The 26,953-nt window shown below is 41.6% G+C and overlaps 1 protein-coding gene across 1 annotated transcript in view; it reads right to left on the bottom strand.

Annotated features, from left to right (window-relative positions):
* LOC110165499 (diacylglycerol kinase theta) overlaps positions 1–20,976 on the bottom strand; it is a 40,817-nt gene extending 19,841 nt beyond the window's left edge. The window contains 11 exon segments of the mRNA XM_055160428.1: positions 3,152–3,242; positions 4,718–4,998; positions 6,977–7,077; positions 7,163–7,231; positions 7,547–7,700; positions 9,270–9,395; positions 12,248–12,336; positions 13,355–13,451; positions 17,506–17,585; positions 20,002–20,113; positions 20,115–20,976. Of these exon segments, the coding sequence (XP_055016403.1) occupies positions 3,152–3,242; positions 4,718–4,998; positions 6,977–7,077; positions 7,163–7,231; positions 7,547–7,700; positions 9,270–9,395; positions 12,248–12,336; positions 13,355–13,451; positions 17,506–17,585; positions 20,002–20,113; positions 20,115–20,195 (1,281 nt within the window). The 5' untranslated portion in view covers positions 20,196–20,976.
* Between the last annotated feature and the right edge of the window lie 5,977 nt (positions 20,977–26,953).

A 26,953-nucleotide genomic window follows, 5' to 3' on the forward strand; every position in this document is an offset into this window, starting at 1 on the left:
TACACCAGCAGTGTCATACACGCATCCCACGGCTGTCATTACGCTCAAATCAGGTTGGAGTTCTAATTCTGCAGCGTCAACAGAACGTCTCCAAGCTTTTAAGCAAGGGACAGACAGGAAATAAGCATGCTGCGTCAAAATAAACTTCCGATGCTCTTTCAAAATAGTTTCTCTAAAACCACTACAGTCACGTAAACACCGTGCGTCACATCCAGGAGCTCGGAGAATGACTCGTGATGGACTTTGGAAAGTTTACAGCCGTGGAGGATAAATATAAAACACTTTACGGCATCAGATAGAAACTTTACAAGAAGAACTTCTGAAGGAAAAGGTGCGTGGAGCAGCGACTGAAGTGAAGTGGTGAGTGGCTTAATGAATGCGGCACCGCAGATCCGGCTCGTTATCGCTGCAAAGCACAGTTTCTCTTGTTGTCATCCAATTCATCCAATCAACAGTGAATATATAAACAATGTAAAAAGTTTTGAGTTTAAATGTGAGAATAGTCTCTTCTGCCTCTGGTGTAAATTGAAGCTTTTAAAAGTACGTGTGTGTGCAGCTCCGCCTACGTTACATGCTGCTGATGCTCCTGGTGTAAATTCCAGGTGAGAGCGGAGTCTGGGTCGGGGTCTGGGTCGGGGTCGGAGTCTGGGTCGGGGTCTGGGTCGGGGTCTGGGGTCAGTTTGGGTCGCAGTTTGGGTCGCAGTTTGGGTCGCAGTTTGGGTTTGGGTCAGAGTTTGGGTCGCAGTTTGGGTTTGGGTCAGAGTTTGGGTCGCAGTTTGGGTCGCAGTTTGGGTTGGGTCAGAGTTTGGGTTGCAGTTTGGGTTTGGGTCAGAGTTTGGGTCGCAGTTTGGGTCGCAGTTTGGGTTTGGGTCAGAGTTTGGGTCGCAGTTTGGGTCAGTTTGGGTCGCAGTTTGGGTCGCAGTTTGGGTTTGGGTCAGCAGTTTGGGTCGCAGTTTGGGTCGCAGTTTGGGTTTGGGTCAGAGTCTGGGTCGTAGTTTGGGTCGCAGTTTGGGTTTGGGTCAGAGTTTGGGTTGCAGTTTGGGTCAGAGTTTGGGTCGCAGTTTGGGTCGCAGTTTGGGTTTGGGTCAGAGTTCAGTTTGGGTTTGGGTCAGGTTGCAGTTTGGGTCGCAGTTTGGGTCGCAGTTTGGGTCAGAGTTTGGGTCGCAGTTTGGGTTTGGGTCAGAGTTTGGGTTGCAGTTTGGGTTTGGGTCAGAGTTTGGGTTGCAGTTTGGGTCGCAGTTTGGGTCAGAGTTTGGGTTGCAGTTTGGGTTTGGGTCAGAGTTTGGGTTGCAGTTTGGGTCGCAGTTTGGGTCGCAGTTTGGGTTTGGGTCAGATTTTAGGTTGCAGTTTGGGTCGCAGTTTGGGTCGCAGTTTGGGTTTGGGTCAGAGTTTGGGTCGCAGTTTGGGTCGCAGTTTGGGTTTGGGTCAGATTTTAGGTTGCAGTTTGGGTCGTAGTTTGGGTCGCAGTTTGGGTCCAAGTTTGGGTCGTAGTTTGGGTCGTTTGGGTCAGTTTGGGTCAGTTTGGGTCGCAGTTTGGGTTTGGGTCGCAGTTTGGGTTTGGGTCAAATTTTAGGTTGCAGTTTGGGTCGCAGTTTGGGTCAGAGTTTGGGTCGCAGTTTGGGTTTGGGTCAGAGTCTGGGTCGCAGTTTGGGTCAGAGTTTGGTCGCAGTTGGGTTTGGGTCAATTTTGGTTTGCAGTTTGGGTCGCAGTTTGGGTCACAGTTTGGGTTTGGGTCAGAGTTGGGTCGCAGTTTGGGTCAGTTTGGTCGCAGTTTGGGTTTGGGTCAAATTTTAGGTTGCAGTTTGGGTCCAAGTTTGGGTCGCAGTTTGGGTAGGAGTTTGGGTCGGCATGAACATGACAGACATGTTCTGATTCACATTAAAAACTCTGAGAATGTTTCTCTCTCTGTAAACGGTCTCTTTAAGGTCTTTTTCTACCTGTCCAAGGACTGCAGGTGTAAAGCTTCCTGGAGCTAAATCTGGGCCAAAGCATCTTTTTAGTTCAGTTTATTTGTTTATTTATCAGGGACAATGCACATAAAAACATTCAGCTACACAAAGAGATCATATGTTTGTGCAAGGTTGTGGCAAAATTGCTCATTTCCACCTTCAGTCCCTGGACAGGTTAATGTCATAATGGCATACAGTGTATTTTAGTGAAATCATTCATCCAGTCAATCAGTAAGTAAAAGTCGTCCCATTCAGTCTCAGTCATCACATCCATAAACTATTCACATATTTACAGTTCATATTGCTGCAGATTCATACATACAGGTTTGTTGTTTCTGAGACTAATGTTTTCTGTGCATTGTCCTTGTTTTAAAGGTTGTATAGAGGATTTTTTAAGGGAAGTGAAATACAGCGACGGTCCTTTTTCAAATGTTGTGCATGCGTGACACCACCTTCCTCAGTAGAAACACCTCCTCCCGCCTCCTTACTCTAGAAATCACGCTTGTTTACAGCCAGTGTGCGTTCAGAATTACCGTTGAATTTTCCAGTCTAGAAATAATTTAGCGACCGACGCGTCAGATTTTAGACCCTTCGTCTGCTTCAGTCGCACCATCGCTGGAAGGAATCTCCAAGAATCACCTCCGTTTGGCTTTGCTCCTTTTCCCCTTCTCTTTTTCTTTCAGCGAAATCAGAAACGGACTTTCTTTTGCTGCGAAATGGGCGTGGATTCTTGCCCGCCATCTCAACAAATTTTGTGCAAAATGTAAAGAACCTACAGTTTAAAAAAACCTCTAAGAACTGCTGCATAAACTACGTAATCCCTGCGCGCCGGCGAGTCAGTTACACTAGAAACGTAGGGAGTTTGATTGACGACCTAACAGCCAATAGAAAATGAGGCAGCCTCGTTATCTATTGGCTGATGTTTATCTGGCCTCAACACGTCCACAGTTGATAGATTTTCATTCTTTCTTTTTTTTTTTTTTTGGTCATCTTAATTACAAGGCTGCTGCGTCTTTGTAATGGTATTTTAAACTTTCCTTGACAATTTGAAACTAAAAAAAAAAATCCTCCATACAACCTTTAAATAAATAAAGAAAGAAAATAAACAAATAAAAGATCTGATTGTACAACATCTGTCTGGATCTGTCCGGAGGCGTGACAAAGTGAGCAGAGTTCAGACTGTGAGCTGTGTGAGGTCTGACCTGTCGTCCCAGTCGTCCCAGGACCTCGTTCAGGACTCTGGCTGCTGTGATGTTCTCAGAGACCGACACTTGGACAAAAGACGAGTCCGACCTGAAAAACACATCACAGCGTTAGCCGGTAAAAAGAGAAGTTTGAAACGCTCCATGGAACAGAGCATTTTGAACTTTGAAGACTAATAATAATAAAAAGGTGTATGTAATTTACTCAAATACTCAAACATGTGTGAATGAAACGAAAGACAACTCCAGGTCTGTTTTTTGAGGAGGTATAAAATGGTTTAAAGCTCACAAGAGTCCATTTTGAGTAAAGTAGGAAAGGTAGGTAGGTAAACCAGGACTAAACCAGGACTGAACCAGGACTAAACCAGACTACCAGGACTATACAGGACCAGGACTGGACCAGGAGTAAACCAGGACTAAACCAGACTAACCAGGACTAAAGTAAACCAGGACACTAAACTAAACCAGGTCTAAACCAGGACAAAACCAGAACTAAACCAGGACTAAACCAGGAGGACTAAACACCAGGTCTAAACCAGAACTAAAACAGGTAAAAACCAGGTCTAAACCAGGACTAAACCAGAGCTGAACCAGGTCTAATCCAGGACTAAACCAGGCCAGAACCCAGGACAGAACCAGGACTAAAACAGGACTAAAACAGGTAAAAAACAGGTCTAATCCAAGTCTAATCCAGGACTAAACCAGGTCTAAAACAGGACTAAACCAGGACTAAACCAGGACTGACCCAGGAGTCAACCAGGGCTAAACCAGGACAGAACCAGGACTAAACCAGGTCTAAATCAGGACTAAACCAGGACAAAACCAGAACTAAACCCGGACTAAACCATGTCTCAACCAGGACTGAACCAGGAGGACTAAACACCAAGTCTAAACCAATACTAAACCAAGACTAAACCAGGACTAAACCAAGACTAAACCAGGTCTAAACAAGGTCTAAACCAGGTCTAAACTAGGACTAAAACAGGACTAAAACAGGTCTAAACCAGGACTAAACCAGGACTGAAAGCAGGACTGAACCTAGGACTGAAACCGGGACTGAAACAGGATTAAACCAGGTCTAAATCAGGACTAAACCAGGACTGAACCAGAACTAAACCAAGACTAAACCAGGTCTAAACCAGGACTAAACTAGAACTGAACCAGGACTAAACCAAGACTAAACCAGGTCTAAACCAGGACTAAACCTGGACTGTACCCAGGACTGAACTAGGAGGACTAAACCAAGTCTAAACCGGGACTAAACCAAGACTAAACCAGAACTAAACCAGGACTAAACCAAGACAAAATGCAGAATAAATCAGGCCTAAACCCGGACTAAACCAAAGCTTGAATCAGAACTGAACCAGGTCTAAACCAGGACTGGGAAAACACTGGTATGGCCTTGTCCCTGATGGATGTTTGTTCGTTTAAAGCAGCGTCACCCAGCGGTCGTCAATGCGAGATCGACCGTTCATATCTATGGTTCATGGCATCTGTACACCTGTGACTGGTGCATTGTGGGAGACTGAATCCTGACTGTTGCATTGTGGGAGAGTGAGTCCTGACCTCTCCCAGTCCTGGTAGACCTTGATGACTTCCGAGTACTTGGGTTTGGCCCTCAGCACCCAGGTCTCGCCTCGGTCCTCGGGCTGGTCCTGGTTCTGGTTCAGTCCGTTTCTGTTTTGGTTCAGGACGTCTTCCTCGTCGTGGGTCGGATCGTTCTGTGCCGCGTCCTCTCCTCCGCCGTCGGCATGGAGACCCTGATGCCCGTTGCCATGGAGATTAACCTCCTGCAGCTCGAAGTCCAGAGGGTCGTCAGGGAGATAATACGCTCTCAGTGCTGCCTCCTACAGGACACAAGTGATATTACTGATACTGTATTTATATTACAATATTTATTTTTTTACTTACTGTACATACATTTATATAATTTATGTCTTATTGAAACTTGATTTTTTTATTGTTAATTTTTAATTTTATTATTATTTTTTTACCTTTTTTAAATATTTTTCTATTCTGTGTTATTGTAATATAATGTGATGTGTGAGCTCCTGTGTCCACGTCATTTCCCTTGTGGATCAATAAAGTCTAAGTCTTAAGTCCAAGCCTGTTACAGCTGCATGTGTGGTGCTGTGAGAGACAAATACATGTACTGTTCGCTCATAGGCCTGTCTCCATGGTTACTGAATCGACTTATCGTTCAATATTTTAAATATAGATTTTTCAAGTTTTCATATTATTTACCGTGGGTAGAATTTCTTTGTAAATGTGAGGAGATCTGGGGTATTTTTGTTTTAATAGAACATAATTTGAGCTTTACAGGGTTAAATAAGTGACTTCTATGGCTACTTATTGGTTCATTCTGTTATTTATCTGTTGCAACTCAGACCATCTCATGCAAAATAACTCTTTTCACATTGTATCTTCTGCACATAAACAAAAACAATTTGGGATTTGGAACATCCATTACACAATAGTTATGAAATCTTACTGATTTCTTGGAGACAGTCACAGACCAGGAACTATGAAAGTCCGACTATTGCTCCTCCCCCCGCCCGTCCTGAGAAAGCACAGGCTCCGCCCTCCAAACGTGACGTAGGCTCTGAGTGAGCCGCCCTTCCTCCGCCATCTCAGGGAGGGAGGGGGAGACAGACGTGCGCATCATGGAGATACAGCGCGTTCAGCCGCATGTGTTGGACCCGGAATCGGACGAGGACTTTGAGGAGCACGAAGCTCAAGCACCGCGTCCACATCAGCTGAACATTACTGATTGGTAAAGTATTAATAAACACTAGTAGATAAACTTATTATATCATGTTCACTGCAGTGTAGAACAATGAGCTTATGCTGACGCTTTTGTTTAGATCAGGGGTGTCAAACTTATTTTGGTTCAGGGGCCGTGTCCAACTTACTTTGACCCCAAAGGGGCCGGATCAGAAAACTCATGGCATATAAACCTCAAAAATAACAATAAGTTCAAATATTTGTGCAGAGAAACACAAATCTATTACAGAAATCTTTTTTAATTGATGAACTGTTTCTTTTACAAAATATTATAATATTATGAACAACCTGAAACTTCAAGCAAAATGCAATTTCAACACAATGTTTTAACATTAACTTGTATGTACAATAGTCAATTTTTTTAAATATAATTTAAATATTTTAATAGAAAATGCCGAGGGCCAGATTAAAGGTCTTGGAGGGCCGGATCCGGTCCCCGGGCCGTATGTTTGACACCCCTGGTTCAGGTATTCATGTGGGAACTGTCAGCGGATGCGGGGTGGAGGCAGTGGAGCGGGGGAGAGGGGCAGGTGCAGCGCTTTCTTCTACGTCAAACGCGTCATAGGTGTAGCTGCCGCGTCATCGTTGTAGCAGCTGTAGTTCGTTGTCACACGGTTTGTAAAAAAACGCCAAATCAATCTAAAAAGCACTTCGGCAACATATACAAGGCCCACACATCACTCTTAGAAGGTAGAAAGCTCTGAAAAGCAGATTTTGCATGAGATGGGCCCTTTAATGAGAAAACGTGTGGATAATCTTGCATTATTGTGGCATAAAATAGTTTCAGTATTATTGTATATCTCTGTAGTAATAAATAGTGCTTCAGATTTTGTTATTGTGACAGGCCTATTAACTCAAACTGTTCTGGGACAGTGGGAGGATTATGGGGATGGAATTAAAACACAATTACTTTACAAATATTTTAATGGTTCAGTGTTGTACAATAAATTTTTTTGGTGCTTCTTTTGTCTTTGGACGCAGCACGCAGTCGCAGCTTTTATCGGATGTGCACGTCTCTGTCTACTAAATCGTTTTTCTTACCACCACTTCGTCGTTGTTTGTCGCCCTGGAGACGGACACGGTTCTGGAGCTTCCTCGTTTCACGGCGTCGTCTCCGTCGAACACTTTTAAGAACTGTCTCCCTGCGGCACAAACACGGGACGGACATGTTTAGGACGTACGGAGGCCTCGAGGGGTCAAAGATCACAATAAAAAGAAGCGACGTACCGGACTCGGCAGCGGCAGTGGAACCGTCTTTTATCACGGCCAAAGAGACGTCCACTTCATCTGAGGTGTCTGAAAAATGAGAAAGAAAATGTGTGAAAATAAGAAAAACAGTTTGTCCAATCAAAGACCCGGTTTAGTCGTCCTTAAATATTTTTTAAGTGTTTTTTGTGATACGTTAAATACAGTTAACTAATACCTTTTTCATTTGGAAGTTTGTATAAAAATTACAACTAAACCTGAACCTGAATTCCCCCAGGTCTATCCCAAATCTCTCCCAGGTCTAACCCAGGTCTATCCCAGGTCTAACCCAGGTCTAACCCAGGTCTATCCCAGGTCTATCCCAGGTCTTCCCCAGGTCTAACCTAGGTCTGCCCCGGTCCTCACCCTGCTCTGGGACGCTGCTCTCCTGGACTCTGTACAGGTGCATTTTGCTGAAGTTCCTGGACTCCAGTCGGACACAGCGCGGGTCCAGGATCATGGTCCGGAGTCGACCGAAGTTACAGTCTGGAGGAACGCTCACGAAGCAGGTGCCATGGCTCTGAGCCCCGAGACACAACAAACACACACAAACACAAACGCACAAACACACAGAGACAGACGCAAACACAGGCAGTGTCAGTGTACCAGTGGTTTTGAAATCAGACCTGTCACAATCATCACAATATCAACCACAGACTGTACAAACGGACGGAGCTGCTGTGATCCAAACAGGAAGTGAACATGGAAGCACTTCTGACTCCATCGACTCAAACTGAAATAATAATGGAACAATTGGAGGTCAATATCCAGGGTTCCCACTAGATTTCACTGACAAAATTGTAAAAATTTCCCATGACTTTCATGACCTAAAGTGAATTTCCCATGACTTTACGGCACCTACATGTGTAGAATTGAGCAGACTTTTAGGGAATGTTAACTCTTTCCACTCACCTTATGGTTTGGGATTATAGTTTTTTAACATTCAAAATCCTGTCAGTGCATTTATTGTCGTCTCTTTTAAACAAAGAGCACAGACGTTCAGAAATAATCATAATAGCCTCATGAGAACTTAACAGAACGCTGGAGTTGCGTAAAAGAGCTTTTCAAAGCCTGTAAAATGACATTTTCAATTTCCAAGATTTCCATGACCGTGGGAACCCTGAATATTTTTCGTGTGTACAATTTCTTTGCAAGTGATACTTTACTGTAACATCACACTGGGGGTGTTCTACATGTATCTCTATTTATCTAATGTTTAGGAGTTACCATGGTGACACAAAACGCACATTAGTAAACACTGTCAGAAAAGTCGGGCCCTTTAGTTACAGGAAAACATCAAATAGCTGTTTTGGTTTTGTAACAAATTCCAGGACTAAATCAGGACTAAAGCAGGACTAAACCAGAGCTAAACCAGGGCTAAACCAAGACTAAACCAAGACTAAAGCAGGACTAAACCAGGACTAAACCAGGACTAAACCAGGACTAAACCAGGCCTAAACCAGGACTAAACCAGGATTAAACCAAGACTAAATCAGGACTAAACCAGCAACAAACCAGGACTAAACCAGGCCTAAACCAGGACTAAACCAGGATTAAACCAGGACTAAACCAGGATTAAACCAAGACTAAAGCAGGACTAAACCAGGATTAAACCAAGACTAAAGCAGGACTAAACCAGGATTAAACCAAGACTAAAGCAGGACTAAACCAGCAATAAACCAGGACTGAACCAGGACTAAAACAGGACTAAACCAGGACTAAACCAGCTACAGGATAACACCAAATTATCCGTTTTATTTTATAACAATTTCAGTTTAAAAAAGTAAACATTCTCATAACAAAATTAATCATAGTGTAAAACAGTGACGCAACGATATCCAAATCTCTCGATACGATACTTCCACAGAACGATATTTATTGCAATATTTTGTGGAGTCTAACCAAATCGTGAACATGCTACTTTTCCATTTAAAATGCCTTGACGATACTTTGGTTCTGTCATAATCCAAAGAACTAAGATTTAAAAGTTCTTATAACAGTTATTTCTTCATGTAATCTACACTGAAATGGAGCAAAGGATCATGGTCTATGTAGTTCCCTCATTTAACTACTGAAACTGAAATCTCACCGTGATGCCGCACCACTCGCAGCGGAGCCCCGTGAGCACGTCCGAGGATCCACACGAGCGCCGACACACCTCACAGCGACACGAGGACGACGCGCAGCCCTCCCGCCAGTGGTGAGGCCAGGTATCCTTACGCACAAAGAAACAGAGCCACGTCAAAACACGAAAAAGTGGAGTGACTACAGCAGTGACCACCCTCATCCTGGTTCATCCTGGGTCAAGTTCACGTTCATTTTTCTCACAGACTTTCCAAAAAAATAACAATATGAAAAGTTTGAAAGATGCTCAAAGTGTCAACTAATGACAACAAGATTTATAATTGTATTTAAAGATCCTATATTACACTAATTTGACTCTTGTGAGCTTTAAGATGAGTTAAAAGTCACATTTCATTCACATGTTTAACACACAAACTGCATATTTAGGCTGAGTCCTTCTCTCAAACTGAAAACACTCTGTTCCACCTTGTGATGTCATGTGGTAATACAGGAAGTGCTCCAATGTGTTTTTAAACTCCTTACACCTTCATATCAGATCATTTCAGCCCTGGAATTAGAGCCGTGCACTCCCAAGGACCCAGTGCAAAACAGTGCGGCGCGGGACACATTTTAACTCTTTCCCCCTGGACGCCGACTAGGAACAACCCATATATATATAATATATATATATATATATATATATATATATATATATATATATATATATATATATATATATATATATATATTATATATATATATGACTAGAGCTGCCCTTGGAGCATAATAACATAAAAGAAAACAGACTTCCACGAGTGATTATAAATGATTTTTACACTCATGAACTTAATTGTAACACAGACATATTTGTATCTCTGGAAACCTCAGACTCTGAACTCTTCATTTATGGATGTTTAAATGTGATTCAACTCATTTACAGGTTTATAACAGCTCACTGAAAATGAGAGTTTACCTGGTCAGGTGCAAAATTGAAAACAAAAAAACTACATTCAGCATTTGATATCTGCATGTTCTGAGTACTAGATTCATAAAAAAATTCAAACTATACTTTGTCAAAGTATTTAAACAGATTTCTTATCACCAGATACAGTATAACCAAGTGTACACCTGTTTTTACCTGTTGTTCACCTGTGTGCACCTAATTCGTTTTTTCCATTTAGCTTATTCAACTTATTTAATTTATTCAACTCATTTAGCTTATGATAATATAATAATATAATAATAAAACTCTTCCCCGTCAGTGGGTGTCCAGTATTTGTCATCTTGGTTATTTCTCGTGTGCAGAGCTTCGCATAAGAGTTTGTTTCTGTAGCGATTCTGTTATACATCTAATCTTGGAAAAAAACACTGAAATATTTTAAAGGACTCGCCTGAGCAACATCCAGATTTCAGGGCAATTTTGGTTCATAATCGAGTATAAAGCCCGGATAGTTTGTTGGGACATTGCAGGACTCCACACAGACGCATCAGCAGCATTCTCATCTTCGTAAGTTTCACTCTCTGAAAGTCCGTCGCTGTCGCTGTTTTCCACTTTATAATCAACTTCATCATCACTTTGAAATCTATAAAAGTCACTTTCTCTAAACTTATCCATAATAATACGTCCGCTCATCATTATTTCTAAAACTATGCGCCGCAGCGCGATCTTACCATTGCATGTGTTTCGTGTTGTGTTTTTTCCGGAAGCTACAATCGTCACTACTTCGATTAACTTTGGAAAAAAACTGCAAAAACATATCCTTGAATCCTATTGGTCAGTCTAGTACTGGTTGTAGTGGCCCCGACCTATCACAGTCTCTGTTTAAATGTGAAAAACCGAGTTGTTTCTAATGGTCGTCAAATCACGTCTTTACTGACACAGCGGAGGTGTCGAAAGACGTCATTAAGGAAACAAGGGGGGGTCGTCATATGTCGTCTTCATGGGGGAAAGAGTTAAAAGCTCATTGCGGTCGGGAGCAGGACTGCACAGTGCGGGAGCGGGCGGGTGATATGATAAACTGCAGTACCGCAAACTAAATATGGGTGTAAGGTAAAATATACAAATGATTAATGTTTGCCTGTCATACATCATTTGTGCTGGATATTTTATTTGCCTTTAATAAACACACATTTTAGACCAGGAATCTCCAACCTGTAGTTTGGGAGCTCTCCACCCCCTTCCAAGTAGCTCACCAAAGGATTTCTGAATTATACCATTCTGCTGAAAAACAAAAATGTGGTTAATTACATAAATATTACCACTGTAAATGTGCCATTTTGAAGCCCAACGTTGTGGACTAACAAACAATGTTTTATGTTTTATGTTTTATAGGCACCCAAAAGGTTCGCCCTCTTTTTTATAATCGTCTCAATTTCTTGCGGCTGCTGAAATGGGAAGCTCTCTGGCATGTTTGTTTTGTGAAGGTGGCTCACAGAAGGAAGAAGATTGGAGACCCGTGTTTTAGACAGTTCCTTTCCACTTCCCTGTGTTTGATAGAATTTAAGAAAGCGAACGTCCTCATCTTGCGGGATTTGCGAGCGGAAGCGGGACAAAATATTGCAGCTGCGGGCGGGAGCGGGAATGAAAATTACAATTCTTTGTGGGTGGGAGCGGGACTGAAAATTCTGTCCCGCGCAGGCCTCTACCCGGAATTGCCGATCTCTACTGAACGAAAGGTAAAAGGAGCTGTAAACTTCAAAACTGCAACTGCATGACATCACAGGGTGGAACAGAGCATTTTGAGGTTTGGAGATGTGGACAGACTCAAACACGTGAGAAAAAAACAAAACACAACCCCGGGTATTTTTGGTTTTGATGATGTAACAACATTATAACACGACTTAAAGCTCACAAGAGTCAACTTTGTGTCATATCGGAGCTTTAAAAATCTTTGACTTCTATATTTGACAGGTGCGGGGCTCAGGGGCAGGTGCTCAGGGGCAGGTGCTCAGGGGCAGGTGCTCAGGGGCAGGTGCTCAGGTGTGGGGGGTGCGGGGTCTTACGGGGCTGTGGAGCGGAGAGTCCAGGTGGGAGCAGCGGCAGTCGGCAGAGACGAAAACAGCACAGTCTGAGTGAACGTGGAGCTCACACACTGAAACACAAACACACAAAACACTATAACACACCAGGACTAAACCAGGACTAAACCAGGACTAGAACAGGACTAAACCAGGACTAAACCAGGACTAAACCAGGACTAGAACAGGACTAAACCAGGACTAAACCAGGACTAGAACAGGACTAAAGCAGGACTAAACCAGGACTAAACCAGGACTAAAGCAGGACTAAAGCAGGACTGAAAGCCAGGACTAAACCAGGACTAAAACAGGACTAAACCAGGACTAAACCAGGACTAAACAGGACTAGGACTACAGGACTAAAACAGGACTAAACCAGGACTAAACTAGGACTAAACCAGGACTAAAGCAGGACTAAACAGGACTAAACAGGACTAAACCAGGACTAGAACAGGACTAAAAGGACTAGGACTAAACAGGACTAGGACTAAACCAGGACTAAACCAGGACTAAACCAGGACTAAACCAGGACTAAACCAGGACTAAACCAGGGACTAAAGCAGGACTAAACCAGGACTAAAGACTAAAGCAGGACTAAAGCTAAAGGGACTAAAGCAGGACTAAAGCAGGACTAAACAGGACTAGGACTAAAGCAAACCAGGGACTAAAGGACTAAAGGACTAAAACAGGACTAAACCAGGACTAAATCAGGACTAAACCAGGACTAAACCAGGACTAAATCAGGACTAAAGCAGGACTAAACCAGGCCTAAATGAGGCCTAAAGCAAGACTAAACCAGGATTAAACCAGGACTAAACTAAACCAGGGACTAAAGCAGGACTAAAGCAGAACTAAACCAGACTAAAGCAGGACTAAACCAGGACTAAAGCAGGACTAAAGCAGGACTAAAGTCAGCCTAAAGCAGGACTAAACCAGGACTACACCAGGACTAAACCAAGACTAAACCAGGACTAAATCAGGGCTAAACCAAGATTAAACCAGGACTAACCCAGGACTAAACCAGGACTAAACCAGACCCTTTCAGCGAGACATGTGCTTGTGTAAAAAGTGCAGTGTAAGACCCGCTCTCACCCTCACAGCGCAGATCAGTGCTGCCCCCTGTAGGTTTACGACACACGCAGCAGAACCTCTTCTTGTGTGCGGGGAGCAGACAGTGAGCCACGGGCACCTGGAGAACAACCGGGTCAGAACCAGGATCAGTCACAACAACACAGACTCACTTTCAGTCTAGATTTACTGTTATGAATGAAAACAAACACAAATAGAACTCATGCTGCGTTCACACTTTGTTCCAGTTTGGTCCTGGTTTGGTCCCGGTTTTGATGCGGTGATTATAATTATTTTTATATTGTTTCATTATTTTGTAATTACCTTATAATACATGTATTTACTTGTGTATAATTGATTATTAATACATATTTTATAGTATGATGCACTTTAAAAGATACATATTAGGTTTAATTTTATAAAACTGCAGGACTAAATCAGAACTAAACAAGGATTAAACCAGGACTAAACCAGGACTAAACCAGGATTAAAGCAGGACTAAACTAGAACTAAAGCAGGACTAAACCAGGATTAAAGCAGGACTAAATCAGGACTACAACAGGACTAAATCAGGACTAAACCAGGACTACAACAGGACTAAATCAGGACTAAACCAGGACTACAACAGGACTAAATCAGGACTAAACCAGGACTACAACAGGACTAAATCAGGACTAAATCAGGACTAAACCAGGACTACAACAGGACTAAATCAGGACTAAACCAGGACTAAACAACAGGACTAAATCAGGACTAAACCAGGACTAAAACCAGGACTAAATCAGGACTAAACCAGGACTAAACCAGGACTAAATCAGGACTAAATCAGGACTAAATCAGGACTAAACCAGGACTAAACCAGGACTACAACAGGACTAGGACTAAATCAGGACTAAAACAGGACTAAACCAGGGCTAAACAGGACTAAATCAGGGCTAAACCAGGACTAAACCAGGACTAAAGCAAACTGGGCCCATATCAGTCTGGTCCTGGTTTGGGCCCAATTTGAGTCCTAATGTAGACTTCGTTTGGTCCTGTTCTAGTCCTGGATTAGTCCCAGTTTTGATGTGATGATTATAAAAGTGTGAGCACAGACAAACTGAACTTATTGAGTATTTTTGTCTTTTCTGTTTTATACTAATTATTTTTATATTGTTTAATTATTCTGTAATTATCTTATAATACACGTATTTACTTGTGTATAATTCATTATTAATAAATATGTTACAGTATGACTATATAGTATGACGTATTAGATTTAATTTTATAAAACTGCATGAGATTGAAGCTGGAAATCTGCCTCTCCCTAAAGAAGAACTTCGGACTTTTCCTTTTATTTTATTATTATTTAATTAGAAGATTGTGAGTGAGAACATAATTTAAATTTTCATGTTCATGTTGAAATTTGACAATAAAACTTGATATTATAGTTTTCAGATGATCTTAAAACTTTTTTGGGTGTTTGCTAATGTGTGCATTGCGTCACCATGGTAACCGCTGAACATTCCATCATAGGCGTGCATGTACAACACCCCCAGCATGATGTCACTGCAAAGTATCAATAGGTATTTGTGTTTCTCTCCTGCTCCACGGCCAAACCAGTAAATCTACAGAGTAAACACTGTTTATTCTTAAAGGGGATTATGTAGGATTATAGAATTTATAACTACTTCTAACCACAACAACTACTACCACAACAAATACTACTACTATTACTACTACTACTACTACTCCTTCTACTACTACCATTCCTTCTACACTACTACAACTCCTACAACTCCCACTACAACTACTACTACTACTACTACTTCTACTCCTACTATTACAACTACAATTCCAACTACAATTCCTACTACAACTCCTACTACTACTACTACTTCCAATGCTGCTACTACTGCTACTGCTACTACTACTACTACAACTCCTATAACTCCTATTACTACTACTACTGCTGCTGCTGCTACTACTACTACTACTACTACTACTACAACTCCTATAACTCCTACTACTACTGCTGCTGCTGCTGCTGCTGCTGCTGCTACTACTACTACTACTACTACTACTACTACTACTACTACTACTACTACTACTACTACTACTACTACTACTAACCCCTACTACAACTACAATTCCTACAACAACTCCTACTACTACTACTACTACTACTACTACTACTACTACTACTACTACTACTACTACTACTACTACTACTACTACTACTACTACTACTACTACTACTACAACTCCTATTACTACTACTAATACTGCTGCTGCTGCTGCTACTACTACTAGTACTACTACTTCTACTCCTACTACTACTACTACTACTACTACAACTACAATTCCTACAACAACTCCTACTACTACTACTACTTCCACTGCTGATACTACTACTACTACTACTCCTACTACACTACTACAACTCCTACTAACTCCTACTACCACTACTACTACTACTACTACTACTACAAGAACTCCTATTACTACTACTACTACTACTACAAGAACTCCTATTACTACTACTACTACTACTACTACTACTCCTACTACCTACTACTACTACTACTACTACTACTACTACTACTCCTATACCTCCTTTTACTACTACTACTACTGATACTGCTGCTGCTGCTGCTACTACTACTACTCCTACTCCCACACTCGTTCGTTCTCGTGCTCGTAAAAGCGCGAGTAAATCAAAACGTCTAAAATATAATTGAATCGCTGCGATAAACTGTTATTGATTTTATTGTATTATTAGTTTAATTATGAACCACTGAAGGATCGATAAAGCCGCTGCTGCTCAGGGACGAGATGAACAGAAGCTGAGGTCAGTCCCACTCCGAGACCACCTCAGCTCTTTCTGTTGTTCCAAAAAAAAACATAAAATAAAACAAAACATAAAACATAAAAAACATCAAATATAAAAAAAAAATAAATACTTAAAAAAATAAATACAATAAAAAAAAGAATAAATAAACAAAAAATAAACAAACTTAAAAAATAAAATAAAATACAAACATAAAATATAAAAAACATAAAATAAAAAAAACATAAAACATAAAAAACATCAAATATAAAAAAATAATAATTAAAAAATAAATACAATAAAAAAATAAATAAACAAAAAATAAACAAATAAACAAACTTAAAAAATAAAATAAAATACAAACATAAAAAATAAAAAACATAAAATAAAAAAAAAATAAAACATAAACATAAAATATAAAAAAAATAATACTTAAAAAATAAATACAATTTAAAAAATGAATAAATAAACAAATAAACAAACTTAAAAAATTAAATAAAATATAAACATACAATATAAAAAACATAAAATCCCCAAGAGTCTTGACACAGTTATATATTATTCTGTATAAATTATTATGAGATTTAACACAAATTTAAACAATAGTGGAACGTAACAAAGTACTGTACAAGTACTGTACTGAAGTAAAAAAATATAGGTATCTGTACTTTATTTAAGTGCATTTTGGAGTGGATACTTTTTACTTTTACTTGACTACATTTGAGAGCAGGTGTCTGTACTTCCACTACATTTTTGAACAGGACTGAAAAGTAAAAGTGTTTTTATTATAGTTAATATAGAGATCTGCTGAAAAGGACGAGGGTTTATTTTAACATGGTTGTAGTTTGAGAAAACAAAAATATACAAAGAAAAATAAAACCACAAAATCACAGTTTTATTAGATCTGAAAATTAAATAAACTAAATGAGAGAAGGACTAAACCAGGACTAAACCAGGACTAAACCAGGTCTAAACCAGGTTAAAGCCAGGTCTAAACCAGGTCTAAACTAGGTCTAAAGCCAGGTCTAAACCAGGTCTAAACCAGGTCTAAACTAGGTCTAACCCAGGTCTAAATCTGTTCTAAACCAGGTCTAAAGCATTTTTAACCCAGGTGTAACCCAGGTGTAACCCAGGTCTAAACTAGGTCAAAACCAAACAACAAAATCACAAAATTTGAAATTTTACTACATCTAAAAATCTGCATGAAACACTTTTTCTTTTTACTCTTGAAGTACATTTTTAAACAGTACTCTAATACTGTGATACTTTTACTTTTACTTGAGTACTTTTTTGATGCAGTGTCTGTACTTTTACTTTAAACACATGTAGTGTGAGAGTAAAGAGGTCGTTCTGTGCTGGTACTTACAGAGATGGTGGTGGGCGTGAGAGCGGAGCACACACACCTCAGAGTTTTCAGACACTTCTCGTGGCTCATGAAGTTACACACTGAAAAACAAACAACAACTGTTTTAACAACTGTTTAAACGCACAGGTTTAAAGATGTATTGTGTAACTTTTTCATCTGGGGGTCCGTCATTTGGTTGTTTCTGCAGATATGTCACTGCTCTGCTCAGTGTGACTCTAAACAGCTCAAAAATACTAAGAAAAACAGACATTCTGACTATGAGGGAAAAGGTCTAAACCAGGTCTAAACCAGGTCTAAACCAAACCAGGTCTAAACCAGGGTCTAAACTCTAAACAAGTCTAAACCAGGATTAAACCAGGACTGAACTAGAACTAAACCAGGACTACACAAGCACTAAACCAGGTCTAAATCAGGACTGAACCAGGACTAAACAGGGACTGAACCAGGACTAAACAGGGACTAAACAGGGACTAAATCAGGACTGAACCAGGACTAAACAAGGTCTAAACCAGAAACGAACCAGGACTGAACCCGGACTAAATCAGGGCTAAACCGGGACTAAACCAGGACTAAATCAGGTCTAAACCAGGTCTAAAGCAGGTCTAAAGAAGGTCAAAAACAGGACTAAACCAGTACTAAACCAGGACTAAACCAAGTCTAACCCAGGTCTAAACCAGGACTGAACCAGGACTGATCCAGGACTGATCCAGGACTAAACCAGGACTAAACTAGGACTAAACAAGGACTAAATCAGGACTGAACCAGGAATAAATAGGGACTAAATCAGGACTGAAACAGGACTGAACCAGTATTAAACGAGGACTATACAAGGGCTAAACCAGGTCTAAAGCAGGTCTAAAGCAGGTCTAAAGCAGGTCTAACCCAGGTCTAAACCAGTTTTAAACCAGGTCTAAACAACATCTGTATTTGTACTAAGTTAAACAATGACAAAGGAAGGAGGATGTGGTTGGAAATATCCTTCATAATGAAACACCGAGGAGGCAAGGAGGAAACGAGGCAAGGAGACAAGGAAGCAAGGAAGCATCTCCGCTCTGATCCAAAGACGGTCGGTTACTATGAGAACTGAGGAAGACCGCAGGAGGGCTTAGTCTTGGTTTAGACCAGCAAAGACCAGGCTGAGTTCTATTAGAGCCTTGTTTAAACCTGATTTTCTTTGAATTTACAGTAAGATCTTATCTGAGTAAAGACCAAAGACCATCCAATTCTAGAGATAAAGACGAGGGGCAGAGAGTTTAAGGTACAGAGGAGGACAAAGACTAAATGTTACAGAGAAAAGACAATAAATATCTGGAACAGAGGAGGGACAGTAACGTGTCACAGAGGAGGGAGGGACGGTGAGTATATTGTACAGAGGAAGAGTGTAACATATTTGGTACAGAGGAGTTGAGTTACACCTGTATTACTTTATCAACACTAAACCAGGATCAAGAACTTGCGGAACGAGTCTAATTCATGACTCAGCAGAAAATTCCCATGAATCAAACCCGGACTGAGCAGCAGTCCCGAGCAGCCCGGGTCCCCACGGGCCCACAGAGACTCTTACACTCAAATAAACGAAGCTCCCTGGTCCTCGGACGAAGACCCCCGGCCCAAAGAGGCTGTTACCCAGTCCCCCCCGAATCACAGAGGCTGTTACCCAGTCCCCCCCGAATCACAGAGGCTATTACCCGGTCCCCACGGGCCCAAAGAGGCTCTTACCCTCACACAGACGAAGCCCCCCAGCCCATAGAGGCTCTCACCCGGTCTCCCCTGAACCACAGAGGTTCTTACCTGATTCCCTTCGGCCCACAGAGGCTCTTACCCTCACAGAAGAAGCCCCCCAGCCCTCAGACGAAGACCCCTGGTCCATAGAGGCTCTTACCCGGTCACCTTCGGCCCTCAGAGGCTCTTACCCTCACAAAGACGAAGCCCCCCAGCCCAGAGAGGCTTTTACCCAGTCCCCATGGGCCTAAAGAGGCTCTTACCCTCACAGACAAAGCCCCCCGGTCCTCAGACGAAGACCCCCGGTCCATAGAGGCTCTTACCCGGTCCCCCCGAATCATAGAGGCTCTTACCGGGTCTACACGGGCCCACAGAGGCTCTTCCCCCCACACAGACTATGCCCCCGGCTCACAGATGAAGGCCCCGGCCCAAAGGGGGTCTTACCCGGTCCCCCCCGAATCACAGAGGCTATTACCCGGTCCCCACGGGCCCATAGAGGTTCTTACCCTCACACAGACGAAGCCCCCCGGCCCAAAGAGACTCTTACCGGTCCCCCTGTCCCCCGGCCTCACTCCCCGGTCCCAGAGACTCTTACCCGTCCCCCGTCAGACTCCCCGGTCCCCCCTGTCCCCCCGGCCCTCAGAGACTCTTACCCGGTCCCCCCCCCAGAGACTCTTACCCGGTCCCCCGTGTCCCCCGGCCCTCAGAGACTCTTACCCGGTCCCAGAGCTCTTACCCGGTCCCCCCGTCCCCCCGGCCCTCAGAGACTCTTACCCTCACAGACGAAGCCCGCCAGCCCCCAGATGAACTCGCTGCAGCTGTGGCAGAACGTGGGCTTCGTCAGCGTCACTTTCCTGAAGCTGTGCCCGGTGGCGGGGCTCTGGAAGCCGGGGCCGGAGCGAGGGCGACGGCTGCTGCCCGCGCCTCTTCCCGGCCACGGGGCTCGCGGTCCGGGCGCCGTCCGCCATGTCCTCCCGCCCGGGGATGCTCACGTCTCCCGGCGTGAATCAGAACACTACAGAGTCCAGCCTCCACAGCCAGGACATGTCAGCGGGACGTCTCCGCAGCGACGCCCGGAAAACGTGCGCTGTCACCGGCGTGTTGGCGAGGAGGAATCCCGTCGAACCGTTTAACCGTTTAACCGTAAAACAGATTAAGTGTATCCGGGATAGTCTCGCTTACTAACCCGGGATAAACCAGTCCTACGTGTGGTTAAACAGGCCCACTTGGAACGCATTAATCCACGTCTTATCCTGGACTAACCCGAGGGAAAAGCCGCCTTCTTAGTCCGAGTCATGCGGACCAGCCGAACCAGCGGAGCCGCCCAGCCTTTAGCTCCTACCCGGGCAAAAGCGCTCCAGGACCGGCTTGTTTACCACCGCCTCCCGCTGAAACTACCAAACCGTGTACATGTCCAGACTTTTAATAGAACATGTCTCTTAAAAAAAACAAAAAACCTCCTGGAGCGTGGAGGAATCCCGGACACCAGTGGACCCGTTGCCAGCGCTGTCTTCCCCGAGCAGAGGTCTAGCGCCACGCCGAGACCAGAGCGCCGTTCGCGGGGAAGAGAGGCGTCCAGACGGCGGCCTCTGGTGCTCGGATTGACGCCTGGATCAGTGCTTATCGATCGGTTCACGGTTGGATGGATGTGTCGCCGGAGGAAGATGTCAGCTCAGTGCCAATCACAGACGTCTCTCACGGCTCCAAACACCGGAACAAACAGCTCCACATCCGCGAAGAGGAGGAGCCCCGGGGCAGGCGAGGCGAGACCCGCGGCAACAAGTGTCCTCCTCCCCGGACAGAGCGAGTGTGATCACGGGGCGTCTTTCAGCTCTGGTTAATCTCAGAGCTCCAATATGGTTCACAGACATTTTTTTTCTCTCTCTCTCTCTTTCTAAATAAAGAATAATAAATTAGGATGACTAGAATTTCAGAATTAAAAACTGTGACACACCTTGATTGGGATGATTGGTATAAATAAAATTGTGAAAATAGGACGTAACATTGTCCATTCTCTTCATAATCTGAGGGACTGCTATTTTATTTTTATTTTTATTTTATTTTATTTTATTCTATTCTATACTATTTAATTTTATTCTATTCTATTTTATTTTATTTTATTCTATTTTATTTGTATTCATTTTTTATTCTATTTTATTTGTATTCATTTTTTTATTTTATTTTATAATTTTATTTTATTCTATTTTAGTTTTTTGTTTGTTTTATTTATATATTATTATATATATTAATTTTAATAATTTTTTAATTTTTTTTTATTTTTTTATTTGTATTTTTTATTATTTGTATTTTTTTATTTTATTTATATAATTTTTTAATTAATTAATTATTATTATTTTATTTAATTAATTAATTAATTAATTAATTAATTCATGTATTAATTTATTTATTTATTTATTCTTAATTATTTTATTATTTATGAATTTATTTATTTTGTCTTATGGTCATTTTCAAGCATGGTTTTTGCTTTGTTGGAGCCTAAACCCAGTCGTTTTTGTTTGTTTGTTTGTTTGTTTGTTTTTTTACTGAGATAATTATTCTCATTTTGTTTGATTTTATATTTACTTAAAATGCATGATTTTTGGTCATAACATGATTACTTGTTGATTATTTGCTTAAAAATAATTTGATCTATTTACATTTTTGGTAACACTTCACATTAGGGACCACATATTAAGAGCTAGTTAATAGTAAAATGCATTTTAGGTGTTTAATTACACCTTTGTTAGTATTTATAAAGTACTTTCAATGCATGTTGTGAGTTCTAACCCATTAACTATTTTCTTCCCATTAAAGTAGCGGAGATTATAATAGATGTTTTGGTGCACACACTGGAATCGTAATAAGCATTAATAGTAAATAACAGCTAATTAGAAAAACAATTACCACTTAGTTAGCTATTAATATGTGATCCCTAAACTAAAGTCTTTCAGTTAATCACTGCTCATGTTAATCATAAGTTTACTTAAGTATTGTTTATTTTTGTATTATTTTGTGGTCTCTGGTTCCTTATTTACGCGAGTGCAGGTGCATCATGGGAGTGGAGCCAGACGGGTTTTTGTGGGCTTCTGTCACCTACATGTTAAAGTTCTCCCTTTTCTTTGTTTTGAATGTGTCCTCAATTATATGTGAATACTCATACTCATACTCATACTTTCACTTTTGAGGCATTTTAAAAGATGGAACAAGGAGTGCAAAGCGTCAGTCTGGCTTCACAATATCGCTGGGTATCATTAAGAAGTTACCGATACGATACATACCTCGATACACAGGCCACGATACGATACATATCTGGATACAGTGCACTTTCGATTCGATATGATATATTTCAAATCGATTCGATACGGTTCAATAAAAAATAAAGGCTAAATCGTGGCTGTGATACTAAAGTCTTTGTTAAATTACTTCTTTTGCAAAGTTCATATGAAACACAAACATTTTAATCATCAAAACGGTAAAAATGTCAAATGTGTCGCATAAATGAGTTTCCTTTCACTCCACAAGCAACAAAACTGTAGCTGTAACAAAATAATTTAGTAAAACACACCTAAAAATACTCTTGGTGAAATATCGATACACATTAAATTATATGATATATTGATATTCCGATATTTTTGCACACCCCTACTTTACAAATATTACAAGCTTAACAAATAACAATATATACATCTCTTTACTGTTGCTGGTCAGAAATTGGGACAACTGGGACAAATAACTAGTTTTGGGGACACAGGGCTCAAACCTGGGACTGTCCCGGGTAAATATGGGACGTCTGGTCACTCAAATATAAACTTTAATGTAGGGTTCATCTAGTCTGAGTCTATGGGCACGATCACAAACCTTGACTGTAACAGGATGTGGTTCAAATCGCTGTGAACAGGGCTGCCCTCGGTCTGTTTAGGCCTAAAGACGGATGCTCTTTGTGATTTCTTAAACCGTGTCCTTGTCTCCTGTGTGTGATCTGCTTAGAATGTTCCACAGTGTGTAGGGAGACAAGATTTTCAAAGCAAAACTGGGACGTAACGAGTGCGTAATTAAGGTAAATTGTCACAGACTCGTTACTAATGTGGGTCAGTACAGTCACATTTTCTTTGCGTTTTGGTCGTTTTTTAAGCAGCTTTTCTGAATTTTACCTCAGTGTGTGTCTCTCTTTACTGTTGGCAGGGATCAAAAATAGGGACAACTGGACAATTAATCGGGGAGTAACAGATTACAGAGTACAAATTATGAGTAATTGTATTCGGTTACAGTTGCAGTTTCAATGAGTGGAGATTGGATTACAGTTACTTTGTTGAAATAAATGGATTACACAATGGTATTTTGCTGTTATATCCCATTTTTATGTTTATTTATTTATTATTATTTCGGTAATTCCACTCATTGCTGGAAACCCAAGCAGAACGCGGCAGTAAGAGCTGTAATGTAAATGTCTTGTTAACATTGGTGGTGTCAGACTGGACGAGGTGGAGGAGCCAGTGGAACAGAGGCAGCAGTGAACGGCTAAAAACACATTTGTGTCTTCGAAATTCAGACATCACTTTGTATTTAAAGAAGAGACGGACCACACCTCCTCCTGTGCACCTCTAAACCTGGACTAAACCAAAGCTAAACTAAGATTAAACCAGGACTAAACCAGGACTAAACCCAGGACTAAACCAGGACTAAAACCAGGACTAAACCAGGACTAAAACCAAGACTAAACCAGGACTAACTAGAACTAAAACCAGGACTAAACAGGACTAAAACCAGGACTAAAACTAGGACTAAACCAAGACTAAACCAGGACTTAACTAGAACTAAAACCAGGACTAAACCAGGACTAAACCAGGACTAAACCAGGACTAAACTAGGACTAAACCAGGAGTAAATCCAGGACTAAAACCAAGACTAAACCAGGACTTAACTAGAACTAAAACCAGGACTAAACCAGGACTAAACCAGGACAAAACCAGGACTAAACTAGGACTAAACCAGGACTAAACCAGAACTAACACCAGGACTAAACCAGGACTAAACCTGGACTAAACCAGGACGAAACTAGGACTAAAACCAGGACTAAACCAGGACTAATCTAGGACTAAAACCAGGACTAAACCAGAACTAACACCAGGACTAAAAGAAGGACTAAACCAGAACTAAAACCAGGACTAAACCTGGACTAAACCAGGACTAATCTAGGACTAAAACCAGGACTAAACCAGAACTAACACCAGGACTAAAAGAAGGACTAAACCAGAACTAAAACCAGGACTAAACCTGGAATAAACCAGGACGAAACTAGGACTAAACCAGGACTAAACCAGAACTAACACCAGGACTAAAAGCAGGACTAAACCAGAACTAAAACCAGGACTAAACCAGGACTAAAACCAGGACTAAACCAGGACTAATCTAGGACTAAAACCAGGACTAAACCAGAACTAAACTAGGACTAAAACCAGGTCTAAACCAGGACTGAATCAGTATTAAACCAGGACTAAACTAGGACTAAAACCAGGACTAAAACAGGTCTAAACAATATGAAACTTAACAGTAGTGTGGACATAATTGAAGGCAGCAGTGATCTCATATAAAAATCATTTCTCTATCAATAATATTTTTAATCTGGTTAAGGACAGACTGGACTTTTTATTTTCTTTTAACAGACAAAACATCTTTTGTCCTAGTGATTTCCTCGTCTTTGCTTCTCTACAGTAAAACAAAAGTCTGTTCATGGAGACTTGGGCTCAACAGACAATTTGAAGAAAACAAACAAGAATTTTCAGGATGTGGCTGTTACATTCATGTAGTTAAAAAGCAGGACAATATCAAGTAATCCAAAGTATTCAGATTGCGTTACTCACTTTAAGCAATTTTGGTGTGTGTAATCTGTAATCTGTAGGGGAATATATTTTAAAAGTCACCTTCCCAACACTGCGTATGTTAAATTAAAACACAGAAAACTGTAACTGAAAATAGTCCCTCAGATTATGAGTTGAGAATGAACAATGTTACACGCTCTTTTCACAGTTTCCCAATGTCCTAATGACCTAATGACTCAAACAGGACTGGACCTACAGGACTGGACCGGTTAAACCAGGGCTGAACAGGGGGTAAACCCAAATCATCACATTTTCCTGCAAAAACACCATCTGTAACCACAAGAACTCTGTTGTCATGGAAACAGACTTAATGTCCCAGGGATTATTACTGTGTAACTTTTCAGATGGAGGGTACAGCACATGGTTGTGATGGAGCTGAAAGTACTTTGCCTGAAATATTCCACATTGGCCGTGTTTCCAAACTGTGAGACTGAAGTTCATTACAATAACATTTAAATTATTATTCAAATTATATTATTCTTATTTATATTTTGAGACCACAGCAAATCATAGAAGGATGCTGGAGCCACCAGCGCATCCACAGAAACTCAGACTTATTTGACACCTGTACAGAGCAGTGGAAATTAGAAATGTCAAAGTCAAAGTCAAAACTAGGAAACGATGTACAGTTTAAAGATAGTTTCTTTACTGCAGAAGTTTCCAGCTTGTAGCTCTGGAGCTACCAGTAGTTTTCCATCCCTTTCAAAGTAGCTCGCCAAGGGATTTCTGAGTTATACGTATTGTACTAAATAACTCAAATTTGATTAATTACCATGTGTTATTTTGAACTTTGTGGATTAATAAATTGTCAATGATTTAATGTTTTAGAGGCGTCTAACTGTACATCTAAGGTTTGTCCTCTTATATCAAGTTTTTGCAACCGCTAAAATGAGTCACTCTCTGGCATTTTCATTTTGTAAAAGTAGCTCACTGGACACAAAAGGTTGGAGATTCCTGCTTTACTGAGTCCTATATTAAACATAATGTAAAAAAAAAGACAGTGGACCCTATGTTCTTTGCTCAGAGCAGGAGCTGCTGCCCCCTAGAGGAGGAAGTGAGGCGCTTCAACAGAGTCCCAGACAGTTTCTCTTCTGTGTGGTTTATGCGGTGGATGATGGATTTCATTTCATGTTTTCTGTGTATGAGGATTTAAGATCTGAACTTATCTGGCAAAGGAGAAATTCAATTCTACCTGGGTGATTTTTCACACATCTTAACTGAACTGTATGAAATTATTCAGCAGAAGAACCATGATTAGTTTTAAAATCTGAAGGACAAATGTTCTATTGGTTATTTGAAAATGAAATATATTTTTTGTGGAGAAGACAAATGACTCTGTTTCTGGAGAGGAGGTTGTTTATGTGTCTGACTTGATTTGTCTGGCTTATCCATCCATCCATTTTCGTCCGCTTATCCGGGGTCGGGTCGCGGGGGCAGCAGTCTAAGCAGGGACTCCCAGACTTCCTTCACCCCAGACATGTCCTCCAGCTCCTCCAGGGGAACCCCGAGGTGTTCCCAGGCCAGTCCAGAGACATAGTCCCTCCAGTGTGTCCTGGGTCTTCCCCGGGGCCTCCTCCCGGTGGGACATGCCCGGAACACCTCCCGAGGGAGACGCCCAGGAGGCATCCGGAACAGATGCCCGAGCCTCCTCAGCTGGCTCCTCTCGACGTGGAGGAGCAGCGGCTCTACTCCGAGCTCCTCCCGTGTGACTGAGCTCCTCACCCTATCTCTAAGGGAGCGCCCAGCCACCCTGCGGAGGAAACTCATTTCGAGCGCTTGTATCTGTGATCTCGTCCTTTCGGTCATTACCCAGAGCTCATGACCATAGGTGAGAGTAGGAACGAAGA

This window comes from Boleophthalmus pectinirostris, unplaced genomic scaffold, assembly GCF_026225935.1.
Source record: "Boleophthalmus pectinirostris isolate CB_2022bp ecotype Guang Dong unplaced genomic scaffold, ASM2622593v1 HiC_scaffold_3, whole genome shotgun sequence".
NCBI lineage: Eukaryota > Metazoa > Chordata > Actinopteri > Gobiiformes > Gobiidae > Boleophthalmus > Boleophthalmus pectinirostris.